The following is a 15,490-nucleotide window of genomic DNA, read 5'->3' on the forward strand; positions in this document are numbered from 1 at the left end:
ATTTTTGTGTTGGGTCAGTTTGTACCACATTAGCTCCAGCTGTTGTGAGGAAGATTAATTTGGAGTACATTACTTCCAGTTACTTTTGTGGGGGGTTACTTTGGATAAGACTAGCTTGTCTTGTACTTCCAGACAATTTTGTAACCACTGAGGAGTAAAATCAGGGAGGGATCCAGTTTTTCTTTACTCTGGTACATAGACTATAGTGTTTTCTCATTAGTTACAAGAGATTCAGAATATTTAAAGTTTCAATGGCTTATGACACTCCTTGAATTCCCAAAGGAGCCTCACACACAAAGCCCATGAAGTTCTGCTCACTTTCATGTGTGCTTATGATATGTATGCTAGAGGGAGACAGAAGCACATACTCCTTGCACATAATAGGTTAGTTAAGGTTCATCTGAACTAGTTTAACTTTGAGCATATCAGATAACTTAACCCAACATAACCTAATTTTACCAAACCATAAAATAGCTGGGCTGACTGACTTTCATGTGATCCCAAACTTTATATCTATTTGACACAAACTGACTGAAAATGCCTCCCAAGAATGATTCCTGAGTCTCAGCAAGGCGACACATTCCTGAGATTCTCTTCAAGTTATGCTCAGTGGGGAAAGTTACAAGAGTATACATAATGTGAAGGGTATTTGTGATGTCACACATGAGAGCTTACTGGATGTGTTAAGGTACTGGCAGATGAGGATGCCACTCAAGAGAAATGTGACAGCGACTTAGTGGAATTTCATGCTGGCAAAATACGTGTTCATTATTCACACCTTAAATGTTACTTTTCTTCTGAAACAGATTAATTTCCTTCTGATTCCAAAAATTAACATTCTTTAAATGGATATAATAGCAATAATTATTATCTACTTATTTATTTATTTATTTAGTAATAGTAGTAATATTATCTATATATTTTTTATGTAAGAAAGACTCTGGCCAAGTACTATGAAAATTCAGAAAAAAAAGAGAGAAAAGAAAAGGCCCACTAAAGGTACCCTAGATTGATTAGTAGCAATTCATCATGACAATCTTATAGCAAAATTCTTTGGTGATATTCCAAGAAATGACTGTGTGAATGGAGAGCTCATTTCACATCATATATGTGAGGTGTGGAGGTGATGGCAGTGAGGTGTGAACCATCGCGCAGCATTGCAACAACTGGGCTTGCACACGACAGCAGTGGTGGGTTGCTGACACAGCCACGGTGATGGATGGGAAGAGATAAAAAAAAGGTGAGGAAAGTGGGGAAAAAATTAAGTGCAGAAATTAAGATGTGAAAGATTGAGACAAAGTGACAAGATGAGGAAACTGTGAAAATTGTAGGGCACATTTTAGGAGCTTTCTATTTTGTGATGGGAGTTAAGAAGGCACTCAACTGCTTGAAGATCAAACAAAATACCAAAAAACCCAAAAATGGGAAAAAGAATAATAATATCCAAATATTTTCAGAAAGCAGACACCTAAAGTGTATAACTTTTTAAAAGTTGATTTGTAACTTAATCTTACTATGCTTCTGAACTTAAATTCATTAGAGATTACAGGATGACAAGACATCACTGCTGGCACAGACAGGACTGGCCACCAGGATGCATTGCAAAGGACCAAAGGAATACAAACTCATATATACATAAAAAAAACATTTTATGAAAACCCTGAACTACTTGAAAAAAAGCTGAAGTGGAAAAGCAAAGTGCAGAGGTGAGGAGAAGGACAAGGAGGTGGAGGAATAGGAGTGAAGCCAAGTAACACTACCACAGGAGGCGGCACCCTAGCTCCAGGCAGAGTAAGGCCTCGACCCATTAGAACCCTTGTATTCCAGAGGCTTGCCCAACACCGCACCTGCTGTGACAAAGGCCTGGGGTCAGCATCAGGGCAAAGACACACTCCTCTCTCTACTGTGTTTGCACAGGGAGGGTGCTGCTGGAAGTGACTGTCCTGCTGTGTGTAGTCACATTTCCAAGGAATTTATTAAGCTTTAGAGTCAGCAGATGATTGTCTGCCAGTCAAGTAATGTCATTTTCTGACAGTCAGTCACGAAATACACTCACGGCTCGGAGCCTTAATGGGGCAGGAACACCACAGAACAGAAAATGAAGAACAGTATAGGAAATAAAAAGGAAAACTGAGTGTGATGTGGAAAGAAAAAATGTAATAATAAGAGTAATAATCAATTAATAAGTTAATAAAATTTCACCTCCCACATCTTTTAAAACATAATTTGATCAGATTCCTAAGATCAAAAAAGCAAAATGTATTTCAGATTAATGCATTAATAGCTCATGTCATGAGCATCTTAAAATGTTATTTCATAAGTGCCATCATCTTGAAAGTCATGATTTGTATTCACACCAGCATCTCTCTACTCATCTGCAGCTAAGGAGGGAAACCTTCAGAGTACAAGCCTGTCAAGCAAGTTTGTGTAATATGAAACAGATCAAGTCACTTGTGTCTCTCTCTGCTGGTGCTCATCTTCATTTGGCATTCAGAGCTAATGCACTCAGAAAAAAGTCTTAAAAATGCAAACAGCAGATTTAAAATTCAGTAGATTGTAAAACAATATCAGTAAAATAAATCTGCTGCAAGAGATTGGTCACCAAGCATCATTTTAAATACTAAAAACTCATTCAGTAATAACTTATAAGTCAATGTATTTCTCTGAGAAAGACAATATTGCTGGAAAGTGTGTCAGAGAATTCAACATAAAGTGAAAATTTGTGTTTAACAGGAGAATCAAAAATACTTAAATACAGAGCAAAAAATAAATTGTTTTAAACAAATAAAAGTAAATATCTTTGAAAACAAAGAAATACATAAAACAAAACATGACATGTAACAAAAAGAATGTGATAAAGATATGGATATTTATTTCAAAATATCAAAAGCTTTTTAAAGAATGCAAAATCCTTGAAACTGAGGGAAAAACAATAAAAAAAATGTAACAAGAGCAATGTCAAAAAACTGTAATAAAAAGCAGAATCTGTTAAACCATTAGAGCATGCTATAGTAAACACAATATTCATGAATATATGGCATTCATTGAGAGTAACAAGCACACACTCACACAACCACTCACACCAGCACGCACACAAGCACACAAGTAAACATGCATGCATGCACACACACACACACACACACACACTCAAAGAACCTGCAAAGAAGTCAAGGGGTTCGATAAGCAAGATTAAGCCAACCCAAAGATGACAAGGTTACTAATGAGAGAGAGAGAGAGAGAGAGAGAGAGAGAGAGAGAGAGAGAGAGAGAGAGAGAGAGAGAGAGAGAGAGAGAGAGAGAGAGAGAGAGAGAGAGAGAGAGAGAGAGAGAGAGAGAGAGAGAGAGAGAGATTACAAGCTTGAAAAAAAAAAGAAAACTGACCAATGAGAAAGAAACCTTGCTATTGCAGGCAGGAGGAAGTTAGCATAAGAGGAACATGGCTGAGAGGAGAAGGGTAAGCATAAGAGGATAGAACTAAGAGGAACAGAGTTAGCATAAGAGAAACTGGACTAAGAAGGACAAGGCATAAGAGAAACAGGGGTAAGAGGAAGAGGACACAATAAATAAGAACAGAGCTGGACTAGGCTAGGAGGACTAAGCATAAGAGGAAGAAGACTGGTGAAGGATTGAGTCAGCATATGAAGAAGAGATCTAGCATAAGAGGAACTGAACTAAGAGCAACATGGCTAAGAGGAATAGGGGTATTGAAGGGTTGGGCTAGCATAAGAACAACAGAGCTAACAGCAATGTAGCTTAGAAGAACAGGGCTAAGAGGAACAGGGGTAGTGAAGGGTCAGGCTAACGTAAAAGGAAGAGGTCTAGCATAAAAGGGACTTACGGGCAAGCTCTACTTCCAGGTTGACACGCGTGGTGGTGCGACGGAACACATTCTTCAGTAGGCGAGCTGTCTCACTTAGCCTGCAATGCCAGTACATACTTAGTTAGCATACCATTGCCTCTGCTACAGACCTCACACACCCACACACTCCTTGGAAGCCATCTGCACTCCACTTCCTTGCTGCTTCATCTCACAAAATACAGAAAGAGATGAAATGTTTTAATTTACAGATGGATGAAATATATTGGCTTAGATTACACATTTCAGTGTCATCAATGTTACTGGCAGATTGGGCAAAGGCAAGTACATAAACTAACTTAAACTTTGTCCTTTGAGAATGAATCAAGAGTTGTGAAAAGCAAGGCCAATCTATATAATGTCTTGAAAACACTTGTCACTACACACACTGTGCCTGAGAAACAAAAGATTGCAAGTGATGGCTTCCAGTGACTGTGGGAACAATTACTCATACAAGGTGGTCTCAAAAGTTCCAATACTAGATCTGTATACAGAAAGAACCCACCTTCTTGTATAAAGGCCTTGTCTCAACCTTTGAACCACCTTATAGAAGCATTTAAATACAGGGTCATAATCTGATAAGTGGAAACTGCTCAGGATGTTATTTTCTAGCCTTTTTCTGTAAGACATAATTAATATTTGGTTAGGGCACAAGCACACCAGACCTGTGTGTGTGTGTGTGTGTGTGTGTGTGTGTGTGTGTGTGTGTGTGTGTGTGTGTGTGTGTGTGTGTGTGTGTGTGTCAAAGCAGTAATGAGTTTATAACAAAAGACTAACCATGTCAAGAAGCTTTTCATAAAGTCACAGAACCCTCAACACCAGAAAGCATTATCCTTCAATAACCATAAAGAGGTACAGTGCAAGGAAGAAGAGATACCATATATATGAATGAAAAAAAAAAAGAAAAAAAATCAGAATAAAAGTGACATTTTCCACCTTAAGACTGACAAAAAAAAGCAAGACAATGCAAAGACACTTCATGGACTAAATCATTCTTGGCTTTTCACTGCAATGACTCTTGAACACTATTGATGAGAAGTCCTGCACCATTCAAATATAGATATGATGACACCAGCAGCAATGAGAGAGGGTTACTTAAAGGCAAGTAATGCAAGTTTTGATGAACAGGTTACACTACAGGCCTGCAGTCAGCCCTTCCTCACAGCAGCATAGTGATGATGACATGCTATACACCAACAGCTGACAAGCATTGAGTCTCCTTTTAAGTGTAGTAAGTAGTCATAAGCTGTAATCATTCAGCAAGTTAGGATATGGGTATATCTTACAAGATAAAGCAATGCACAGACAGCAGTTTAAGAAAACATGAATCCTCTAACTACAGAGCAGAAGGATGAGTCATCAGAGAGTAGAATGGCTGGAAGGCAGCATCCATCCCTCACCCAGGGACTGGGGTCTGAGGCCACAAGGCAGGACTGTCCCAGTGCCAACGTCCACCACAACAGTGCCACAGAGGGCTGCTCACCTGGGCTCACTGGTGCTTCACTTCCTGACAAGCACCACTGTATAACATCCTGGGTGGAGCAACATACCACTCACCATACAGCCCACCACAGCACACCGGCTCACCGTCTCCTCTGTCTCACTGCTGTACAATCAGCAGTGCACCTGCCTCTCACCAAGCAGTGGAAACGGGCGGCATGAGCCAACGTGATAGCGGGTGACTACTTCGTGGGGGGCGGCCAGGAAAGAAACATTAGCAGGAGCCGGTGTTTGACAGCAGACGTAACAGCTGTAACCCAGAGTCATGTCTGGACCAGCCATTACTAAACAGGCCACTGAGTGAAGACCAATTGCCTGCATCCACACACAGTTTTTCTACATGCCAAGACCTGCAACCCTCAGCACACAACACACTACAGTGTTTCACTAGCATATTTCTCACGTGTTCAGAAAAACATGCACCACACACATGGGCTGCACACACAGACACACAGACACACACACATACACACTCAACACCTGCCATGAAGCCTGCAGTACAGCAATACATTTCCGGAAAGCCAAATTAACCATAAGTCATGAGGTCATGCTCCAAATTATCTGACTCGTGGACTGGTGGTTGCCAACACACAGCGCAGGAGTTCTGACACACACCTCACCCTTGCCACACAGGAAGCACCACAATACAACAGCAACAGCAGCAGCAGGAGCAGCAACAGGAGCAGCAGCAGCAGCAACATTTAATGGCATGCAAACGAGTCTTGCAATACAGAGGGGCCACACCAAATACAGTACATGTATGAAGCAGACCTATACCCTTCCCTACCAAAGCATAATCTTCTTTACATATATGGAGTATTGATGTCAGCAATCCCACTGACCAGTAAGAGGCAAACCATATAATTTTAACAAAATATTACTACACTACACACATCTCTGCATGCATGACCAGCGTGGCACATGGGATGTGCCTCGTGATCACAATCAAGATGGATCAATTGATTCACCCCTGTGGTGATTACTGACCTTAATAAAACATGATTCTAACCATTAAACATCCCATTAGAAACATCAGTACAAACAAATCTTAAAAAATCAGGCTGGGAAGGAATAAACACATTCCAGTAAAAACAGACATCCACTTTACACATGTATTTGTATTCTTCTAATAATGCAATACAAATGACACTATACAATGCACATTACTACACACAGTGCCCTGTACTTAAAGCATCCTTCACCACATTCAGGGAATCACCAAGCATGCTGTGCACTCCCTTGACCCATGTGTTGGAGAAGCACCAACAGAACACCACAGGACCTCATCTCCCAATCAACATTTGCCATGCTACATCCCAGTCTTCCACTCTCCTGACAGCAGGTAAAGCTGTCCAACATTCACACAAAATGAACAACACAGCAACATTAGTAGAAGCAGCAATAATTTTTTTCATTCTAGCAGACAGCACTGGATTTTGTTATTCTCTCCTTTGTAAATACAAAAAAGAAATATCCACAGTGAAGGTAACAAGCATCCTAACACAAAGTTTGATTTCAGTGTCCAAAAGCCTCTACATTCATACTAATGAAACAAAGACAGGGATGATGCAGATTACCATTATTAAATGTGAGTCATGAAGGAAAATATATGCATGCATTTGGAGCCTGATGCATACCCAATAATCTGCCTCCTTCCTTCATTCTCTGTTCTGCATGCAACCCAGAGACCAGACACAGGCAGGGCACCCACCCATGCAGTGCTACACCAGACTGGCATCATGCAGAGGAAGCTAGACATGCCCCACATGTCCCCAATGCCCCACCCTGCCCTCACTCAACCCCTACAGGATAAACTGACTCCCAACTTTACTCCATCTTATCCAGACTCCCAAGAAAAAAGTTCTCCCTTCCCTAAGGGGGAGTATTCCCCGACAAAGAGCAGCACCCGTGTGCCTCAGCTCAAGCCCTGTGACACCCCAAGTCCTGCTTCATCTGCTGGGTAAGGAAACATTGATGAATCTTAATCTTTATTTACGATTCATTAAGAAGTCACATGGCATCATGCAATGACGGAAAATGTAATGTACTAGACGACTTACTCTTTGTGCAGAAACATAACAAAAAAGCTGCAATGGTATCTTAGCAGAGAACAATGCCAGCTCATTCCATGGCTGTTGGGAATGTAAGACAACAAATGTTCTTCATTTCTTCAGTGCATCATCAGATGCCTATCCTGAGGAATCACACCCCATACAAGCTGAGGACTGAAGCTCAGCAGGTGCAAAGTGCCCCTTGCAGCTTGCTACTCCTGCTTCCCTCACACACCAATACCAGCACACCTCACACCAGTAACAGCGGTGCATGTCCCCGGAACACAGTGGTGCACACACACACACCCACACACACACACACACACACACACACACACACACACACACACACACACACACACACACACATACCCATGACAACTTTCCAATTCTCTCTTCCAACACCAGCAAATTTAATTTGTTAATTTATTATAAAAATTGGCAGTGTCCTGCACACCTTTAAGGTAGCCTGATTAGTACACCAATTGTTAAAACAAGTGTTGGGCAATGAGTGGTCTGTGTTCACAGCGACCTGCACCAAGGGTGTGCTGGTGGCCTCCTGGCCTGAGTCTGTGTCTCATGATGGCTGGAGCCTTGCACACCTCACACAGGGAAGCACTATGCTAGTAACACCTACACAAGCATGAGCTTCATTCAGAGGGATGTTATCATAAATTATATTAAAAGAAAATCTACATATCTAAGCAGAATGATTTATGCAAAGCTGACATCAAAATCAATTAAGAAAAAACAAAAGAAATCCTTAAGTAATATGATTTAATACGATAAAAAGGTTATATCATTTCCACTCTCCCTCTCTCACCTCTGGCTACACTCAGCATTCTCTTTTATTTCTGCCTATGTTACATTAAATCAATATCAGAGGAGATTTTACAAAAGGAATAAATCTCATCTATAATAATTTTCACACAGCCTAAGTGGTGAGTAGAAAGTAATGCTGAGATGGTGAGCCAGGGAGGTGGTGAGAGAGGCAGAGTGAAGCCTTAGGAGGCCGGCACTGCTTCACCGGCCCCCCCAAGGGCGAGGGCTCTACATACTACTGTTTGTGTTGTTCAGTGTGACTCAGATCATTAGTTTAAATGTTCAAAACACTTTAATCTGCCGTGTTTCATGCTGGCGGGGGTTATGGCTAGTACTACTGACACATGACAGGCAGGGACGGGACGGCACATGTCAAGCAGCACACTAATACTGGGCCTAAGATGCAACCAAAGAAAGGTCTCATAAATAACAGCATAAAATTACCAGGCACCGGGATTCTTAGGATGATCCATATAAGATGTAACTGTACATACGAATGTCACATATATACACACAGAGCTTATAAAAAAATAGACTGTAATTGTTTTAGGAGTTAAGTTTCTCAAGGCCTATTTCTCTTTTTCTGAATGATTACAAAGGTCTTTTATTTTATTTAAGTAAATAAAACTCTTTGAGGTTGTATGTAAAGGCACTGGACAACACACACACAAACACACACACACATACACACACAGTAGCATGATTATATTATACTGAATCTTGACTAGACAGCCTCAAGGTAGTGGGGTTTGTCTTTCTTCACTCTCCAGCCCACACTATGGGTAGAGGAAGGCCAATTATAACCAAAGAAATTCATCTTTATCTTACAAGTTCTCTTGTCTCTGGCAACTCCAGTCATTACCCATGTCAGATCATAACACAACTGTCTTAATGTTATACAGTGTTCATAATAATATTTTAAATGCCTGCATCATGTTATTCCCTCTTTTTTTTTTAGCAATCATATATCATTTACTGTTTTCTTTCTGAAACTCAATATCCACACTCACACTCACACACACACACACACACACACACACACACACACACACACACCAGTACAAAAGTAAGTACAATTTTTGTTATACATGTTGCAGATCACACTAATGACACCTGAAGATAAAGTAACCACTGTAACATTTGTGACTCATCATACTAATGGTCTTGCCTCTGGTACACAGGCCAGAGACAAGAGGTAAGCATTGTAATGATGTGCAAGGTGAATGAGTTGTGCTCCTTTCACCTCTGCCCTGAGCTGAGTCTCAGCTCCACTGGGCATCACACTGCCCCAGACAAAGGAGTGTTGGGCAGGAGTCCTACTCATATCAAAATGAAAAAGTTTGGTTATCAAGAGCATACGTGACTCTTGTAGTTTTGTGTACAGCCAATGTGGTGTACAGTAACTTCCTATTGCATACTGTATATATGTTTTTTTACTTTACTCTTCTGTTCAGTAAAGCTTTTTTAGTCTCAAAAATAAACTTTGTCTTAGTGTTGTACTATATTGTTCCACAGGCTGTAGCTGCACCTGACTCACTCCAGCACTGCAGCGAGGCACAGAACAACTCAACATGCTCACCAGTTAGTCACCAGCACTTGGGGTAATGTTTCCTTGGCACTGTGTCTATTGAAGAAAAAAATGTTGCAATCCAGAGGTGATATTTTGGCAGTCGATGTTACACATGCACATTGCTGAGTGGAGGTGCTGGGTGGTGCGGTGCATCAAGGCACTCAGACAAAGGTGGATGCAAGTGGTGCAGCCTCATTCTCTTTTTTAAAGTCTATTTTACCTTCCACTATCAACAAACTAAAGTCCCCATCATCGTACTCCCTTTTTCAGGCCAAAGGGCGAGGAGTAACCCACTCAATCACTGCTCCCAAGTGAGAGAGTTCTAAAATACTGGGCTTGCTTCTTCCTTAGGTATGTTAATACTTATATCTTGATAAAATTCATGTTGCAGTATTCACTGTCCTTTACTGATGTTAACTCAATCTAACTTTAAGTACAAACAAACATCCCAGAATCTGATCCAATCAATGGTATCTACATCCACTTAATCAAGCACAAGCTATCACAGTAATACGTTTGTGAGAAGAACAGTACTAAAATCATCTGATGAAACTAAACTAGTCTTTGTATCTCACCCGCTCCTCATGTCATCTATCTGAAGCAGAACATGTGAAGACTGACAGGTTACTTAGTTCTTGTGTAATGACTCTGGGTAAAGATCTATGTTCTTCATTACAAAACACTGAGAAATCAATCTATTATAAATAAAGATGGGTGTGACCAAGATTTGAACCTGGACCTAGCAGGCTGGAAGGACAAACCTTAGCTATCTGGACTATAGGGTGACTCATGGCCAGTAATGCTTTAGCTCATGCTTCCATGTCCTGGGTGATGAGTGACTGGCCTCCACTCACACCATCAAGCAATATTTTCTCTTACAAGTGATGCCAACCTTTCTTGGATCTAGTCACCTTTCTCCTTACATACTGAAGTACTGATGATGATGATGATGATGATGATGATGATGATGATGACAATGAGTAATGAGTATATCTGGCTTAATTTTCACATTATTATCATTTCATTATATAAGTTAATTCTCATAAAACTCAATGAACTAAATCAATATCTTAAAAATCAGCAGACCACAGACTTCACTTGTGGTCTTCCCTCCTCTCCCCTGCAGCCCACTTCTTTTGTCTATCCCTCCATTACTTCCTCCATCCCCTTTGTCATCCCTGCCCATTAATAACATTTTCTTTCTTTCTTCCTTTTTCTTCTGCAGTGCCTCTATCTCATTTTTTGTTTCTTTTGTCTTTGCTTATTGTTACAGCATTTACTCTTTCTCCCTCCTTTTCCTTTTTAGCAATGCCTTTCTATCTCTCTCCCATCCCCACCACTTCTTTTACCTTCCCTTACTGTTGTATCTTCCACCTTTCCTCTCTCTTCCTGTTGCCTAAACACTATATGTACACTTCCTTCACAAACACTTTGCTCTTCATTCTCAGTGATGTAACTCAACTTTCAGTTCCCAGTTTCCATCATACCTTTGTATCAGGTGATGATTTGTTATCCTATGCAAGCTTTTCTGTCTATTACCTGCTTTTTGTTCACTATATTAGTGTACTTTTTATGAAATGCAAAACTGCAGGTCATAAAAATAAGTTAGCAATACTGGCTTTTTCTATGTATTTCTATTTCTATTTAATTTGTTTATTCATCATAACTGATACTGATGACAGATACTTTGTTTCTATATGTTCTATGACTCTCTAATCTCTAGGATCTACAAAACTCAGCAGCTAAACAACTACACATTACTTATCTGTGGTTTTAGGAACCTTTGCATCCTTCTTGGGGACTCCAGGAAGAACCTGTATGGCATCTGTGACATGGCATCTATGTGTAGGTCAATTGATCTGCAGTTTAATCTCTATGTTCTTATGCTTGCTTTGTAGCCTCTCTAAAATGCAACGAGCAAGGAAAAATTGTTGCTGACTACCATTCATTGCATTATTTTACGAGGCAAGTCCTTGGTCTTTATGGTTCATCTCTGATATGAGTGAATATCCACCTATATGAGCCTGGCAATACCTGATGTTGAGCTATGAGTCATGTTTGGCACGGTGCTGAATGCTTCTGGCACTTCTAGGGAAATATCACTATTGTTTATATTTTAGCTTCTTATGTCTGGCATGCAGGGGCCCTCACCCACTGCTATGAATACTGTTACCCAGCTTGTGTTCGGCACTGTGAGTTTGTCTTTGTTACTGGTATGTTTTCCTCTGCTTGCCACTGTGGTTGGAGACTATGTAGCCTTGAATACCTCCTCCTTTCTACCTATCTGCTATCTTCAAGGCATGACTATTATAAAGGGTTGACTATGTAATGTATCTGATGAACTGAGGAATACAGTGGCCATCAGGTAAGTTCTTCAGGTCCCTGTTACTCATATTGCCTTGTGTTCAGCCTTTCTGTGCATTAAGAGAATGAATATCCTTAAGTGGTTTTCTGCTAAATGGATACAATTAAGATCCATGTTGTGGTTTAGTTAATGATGACAAAACAGATCTCTTAGTGATACTCTTGTTACTGTGTAAGTGAAAGCAAAACTTAAAACCAGGATGTGCCTAAAATTTTACAGCTGAAGAATCTATATAACTTGCCATATTTGTGGCTTTAAATAACATAAAACTAACTTTGAAAAGTTAATCATATTTCTTTCTTATTCATTCCTTCATTCCATTACTGATCTCTTGTAGTAGGCACGCATGCATACACGCACGAACACACACACACACGCACACGCACACACACACACACACACACACACACACACACACACACACACACGAGGACACAAATATTGATTCTTCAACATTCATGACACAGATCTCACATAAAACATAAATAAAGCAAAAGTTTTGAGCAACACAAGCTTGGTATTGCTTGCGTGAGTAATGAAGTGGTGAGTATTAAAGCTGTGGTGAAGAATGATGCCTATTGTGAGGGAGTGATGAGTTAAGTACTGAGGATCTCATGATGTATGGAGGGTCTCGTGATAACAGGTGGGTGAGTGGGAAGTGATGGGCTGGCTGTGTACAGAGTGGCTGAGTGGATGGGTGTTCCAGACATACTAGGCTGGGGGAGGCAGACCAAACAGGCATAAACTGCCATCCTAGCCATGCAATGAGTTTGTTGGTTCATGTTGCAGACCTTTTTTAAGTGAGTGAGTTTTTTAAGTGGAGTTTATGGACAGAGATAATTGTCTCTAAAGATGACAAGTAAATTTCTTAGTCTGAAAAAGATCCTCCAAAATCTGAGAAATTTGAGATGTCTTCAATTTTGGATAATCTTTTTTGGACTATACTGTTTGGGGACTGACACCTTCAGTGGGCATTTTTCATACTTTGTTTTTGCCCAAGGCTAAAGTGCCTCTTACATTAAAAAAATATCTTGAGTTTTCTTTAGATGTTATGACTGAAACATATTGTGCCAAGTTTTTAAGAAGTTGGAGGCAATTATATCTGTTCATGAATTTTATGGACTTTTATCTTTTATTCATATTCCCCTGTAAATAAAGCAGGAGCCTCCTCAGGAAAACACTTCCCTGCATAACACTGTACTGTCATAGCAACACAAAACATAACATATAAAAGAAGCATACAACAAAACAGCAAAATTAACACATAACAGAGATGTTTTAGTGTAGCTTGCCTTGTCACATCCCTTGAGTGAAGAAGGGACATGAAAGGTGGTGTCTATACCAGTATACTCACCACATGTTGCAAAGGGGAAGCCTTACTCTAAAGTTCCTGATGAGTGACCAACAAACACTACCACAGTGACTTACATGCACCCTACATCAAAGTCTCTTTCTTTACCAAGTGGCTTATCCAAGATGCTGAAAAATACAGTCTCTAAAAGGTATTCTCTAAGAACCTACCTCAATTCAGATCATGAATACTGAACCCACAGCACCTGACTATCAAAGGCCGATTGAACCCAGGCTTGCAGCATCACTTGTCTGCCACCATACAAAAATCCAGCAAGATCCAACAAGAGTGATGTAAAGTGACGTTTGCTGCAGACTCCTGAGAGACACTTAGTCCACTTGGTCTGGTGCTATTCAACTTTTATAACCAATTCTAACTATAAACACTCTTGCTCAAGTTTACAATTCCCTCTAAAAGTTGTCCAGCTTTCTCTTCACCAATTCTACATCCCTTGAATATGTCAGGGTATGCTGGGGTATCTGTTATGTCCTTTGGAGGTCTGAAATCTTGGAAAACCTGTGGCATTCTTTAGTTAGTCTATTCCTTAGGTGATGAGCACACAAAAGGGCCAGAGAACTGTTTGTGGTGTCTTCTTGTATTCCACTACCATATGTCCTGGTCAGAATTTGATGAATGATAAATTGTTATGTTTGATGAATCCACATTTTCATATGGGTCAATTTTCTGTAATTGTCTCAAGGTTGATTTTTCTCCTCTCTCTCTGCCATTTGCAATCTTCCATCCTGTTTTGTGTGGTCAATTGAAGAGCAGAGGGCAATGATTTAGTCAACTCAAGAATTTTGTGGTTAAGTGGAGCAATACAACAGTCAACTACATACACACTACTGCTCACTAACTAATTGTTCACTTCAGCTACACCTTACAACTACAGATCTGCTACAATGCCTCGCCCACACCAGCACCGCACCACCAGAGCTGACAACACCAGTGAGGAGGCAGCCACCTGCCTCACAACACAACTGATTCACTAATGTGGCGCTTCAGGGCCATGGCACCTGCAACAACACACTTGTCTAATCCTCAGAGGAAGAGTTATAAAAGTGAAAACAAGGCATCAGTTCGAGCATGTCTACCCAATCAAATACAACAAAGGCTACTTCTACAACAAATTTAATTATATATTTTAAAAGTACTAATAATAACAAGGCAAACATGTAAGCAATTCAAGAACATGTTTCAACAATAAAGGTACCCAGAGGGAGGGTAATTGTGATGCTGTGCACAGCTGACAACAGCTGTGCACGGCACACGTGACTAGAGGCTCATGCTACACTACACACCCTTGATCCACTACATCACTACACATCATCCCTTAAAACAACATTCAGATGAGATCTTTCTGATGCACTACCTCATACTCTTCACTCAGCTTAGTAGAAAACACTCAAGGCCAAGCTCTTTATATATATAAATGTCAAATGCAGAGAAGGTTCATTAACTTTAGAAGAATTTTTCTTCTGTGCCCCATTTCACCAGTGCCCAGCCACAGTAAAGGAACATTCTTTCCAAAGGAACAAGATCTAAAATATATCTTTTTATTCCTGCAGTACATTTGTGAGTGGCACCAATACCTGAGGTGCTGCAGGCGTGGCTTGGGCTGCTGGTGACTGGGGCACGAGGGACTACACAAAGTAATGCTTTCAGTAATCAAGAACTGTTCCTCGTCTACCTCACTACCTCGGTGCTCCCATAGAGACTTCCTGGGATGCAGATACTGGTCCTAATATTTGGCACAAAAGGTTCAACTGGACAATTTGCAAAAAAGCCAGCCAACAAAAGTAAGTAATAGAGAATTTGGCAGCATTACACACCATACGTATACCTTCCTTGCAGCAGACATAGCCACTGAGGAACCTCTCATTACTGCACAAAGCAATGATGAGTGGACTCAACCCTACCAAGTAATGACACACCCAACCTACAGTACTCAGACAGCCAACAATCAGGGGGAGGA

The 15,490-nt window shown here is 40.5% G+C and overlaps 1 protein-coding gene across 1 annotated transcript in view; it reads right to left on the minus strand.

Annotated features, from left to right (window-relative positions):
• The window catches only part of LOC135113572 (probable phospholipid-transporting ATPase IA), a 93,481-nt gene that overhangs the window by 4,989 nt on the left and 73,002 nt on the right, over window positions 1-15,490 (minus strand). Inside the window, 1 exon segment of the mRNA XM_064028852.1 lies at window positions 3,839-3,918. Within this exon segment, the coding sequence (XP_063884922.1) occupies window positions 3,839-3,918 (80 nt within the window).

Source organism: Scylla paramamosain, chromosome 26, assembly GCF_035594125.1.
Source record: "Scylla paramamosain isolate STU-SP2022 chromosome 26, ASM3559412v1, whole genome shotgun sequence".
NCBI lineage: Eukaryota > Metazoa > Arthropoda > Malacostraca > Decapoda > Portunidae > Scylla > Scylla paramamosain.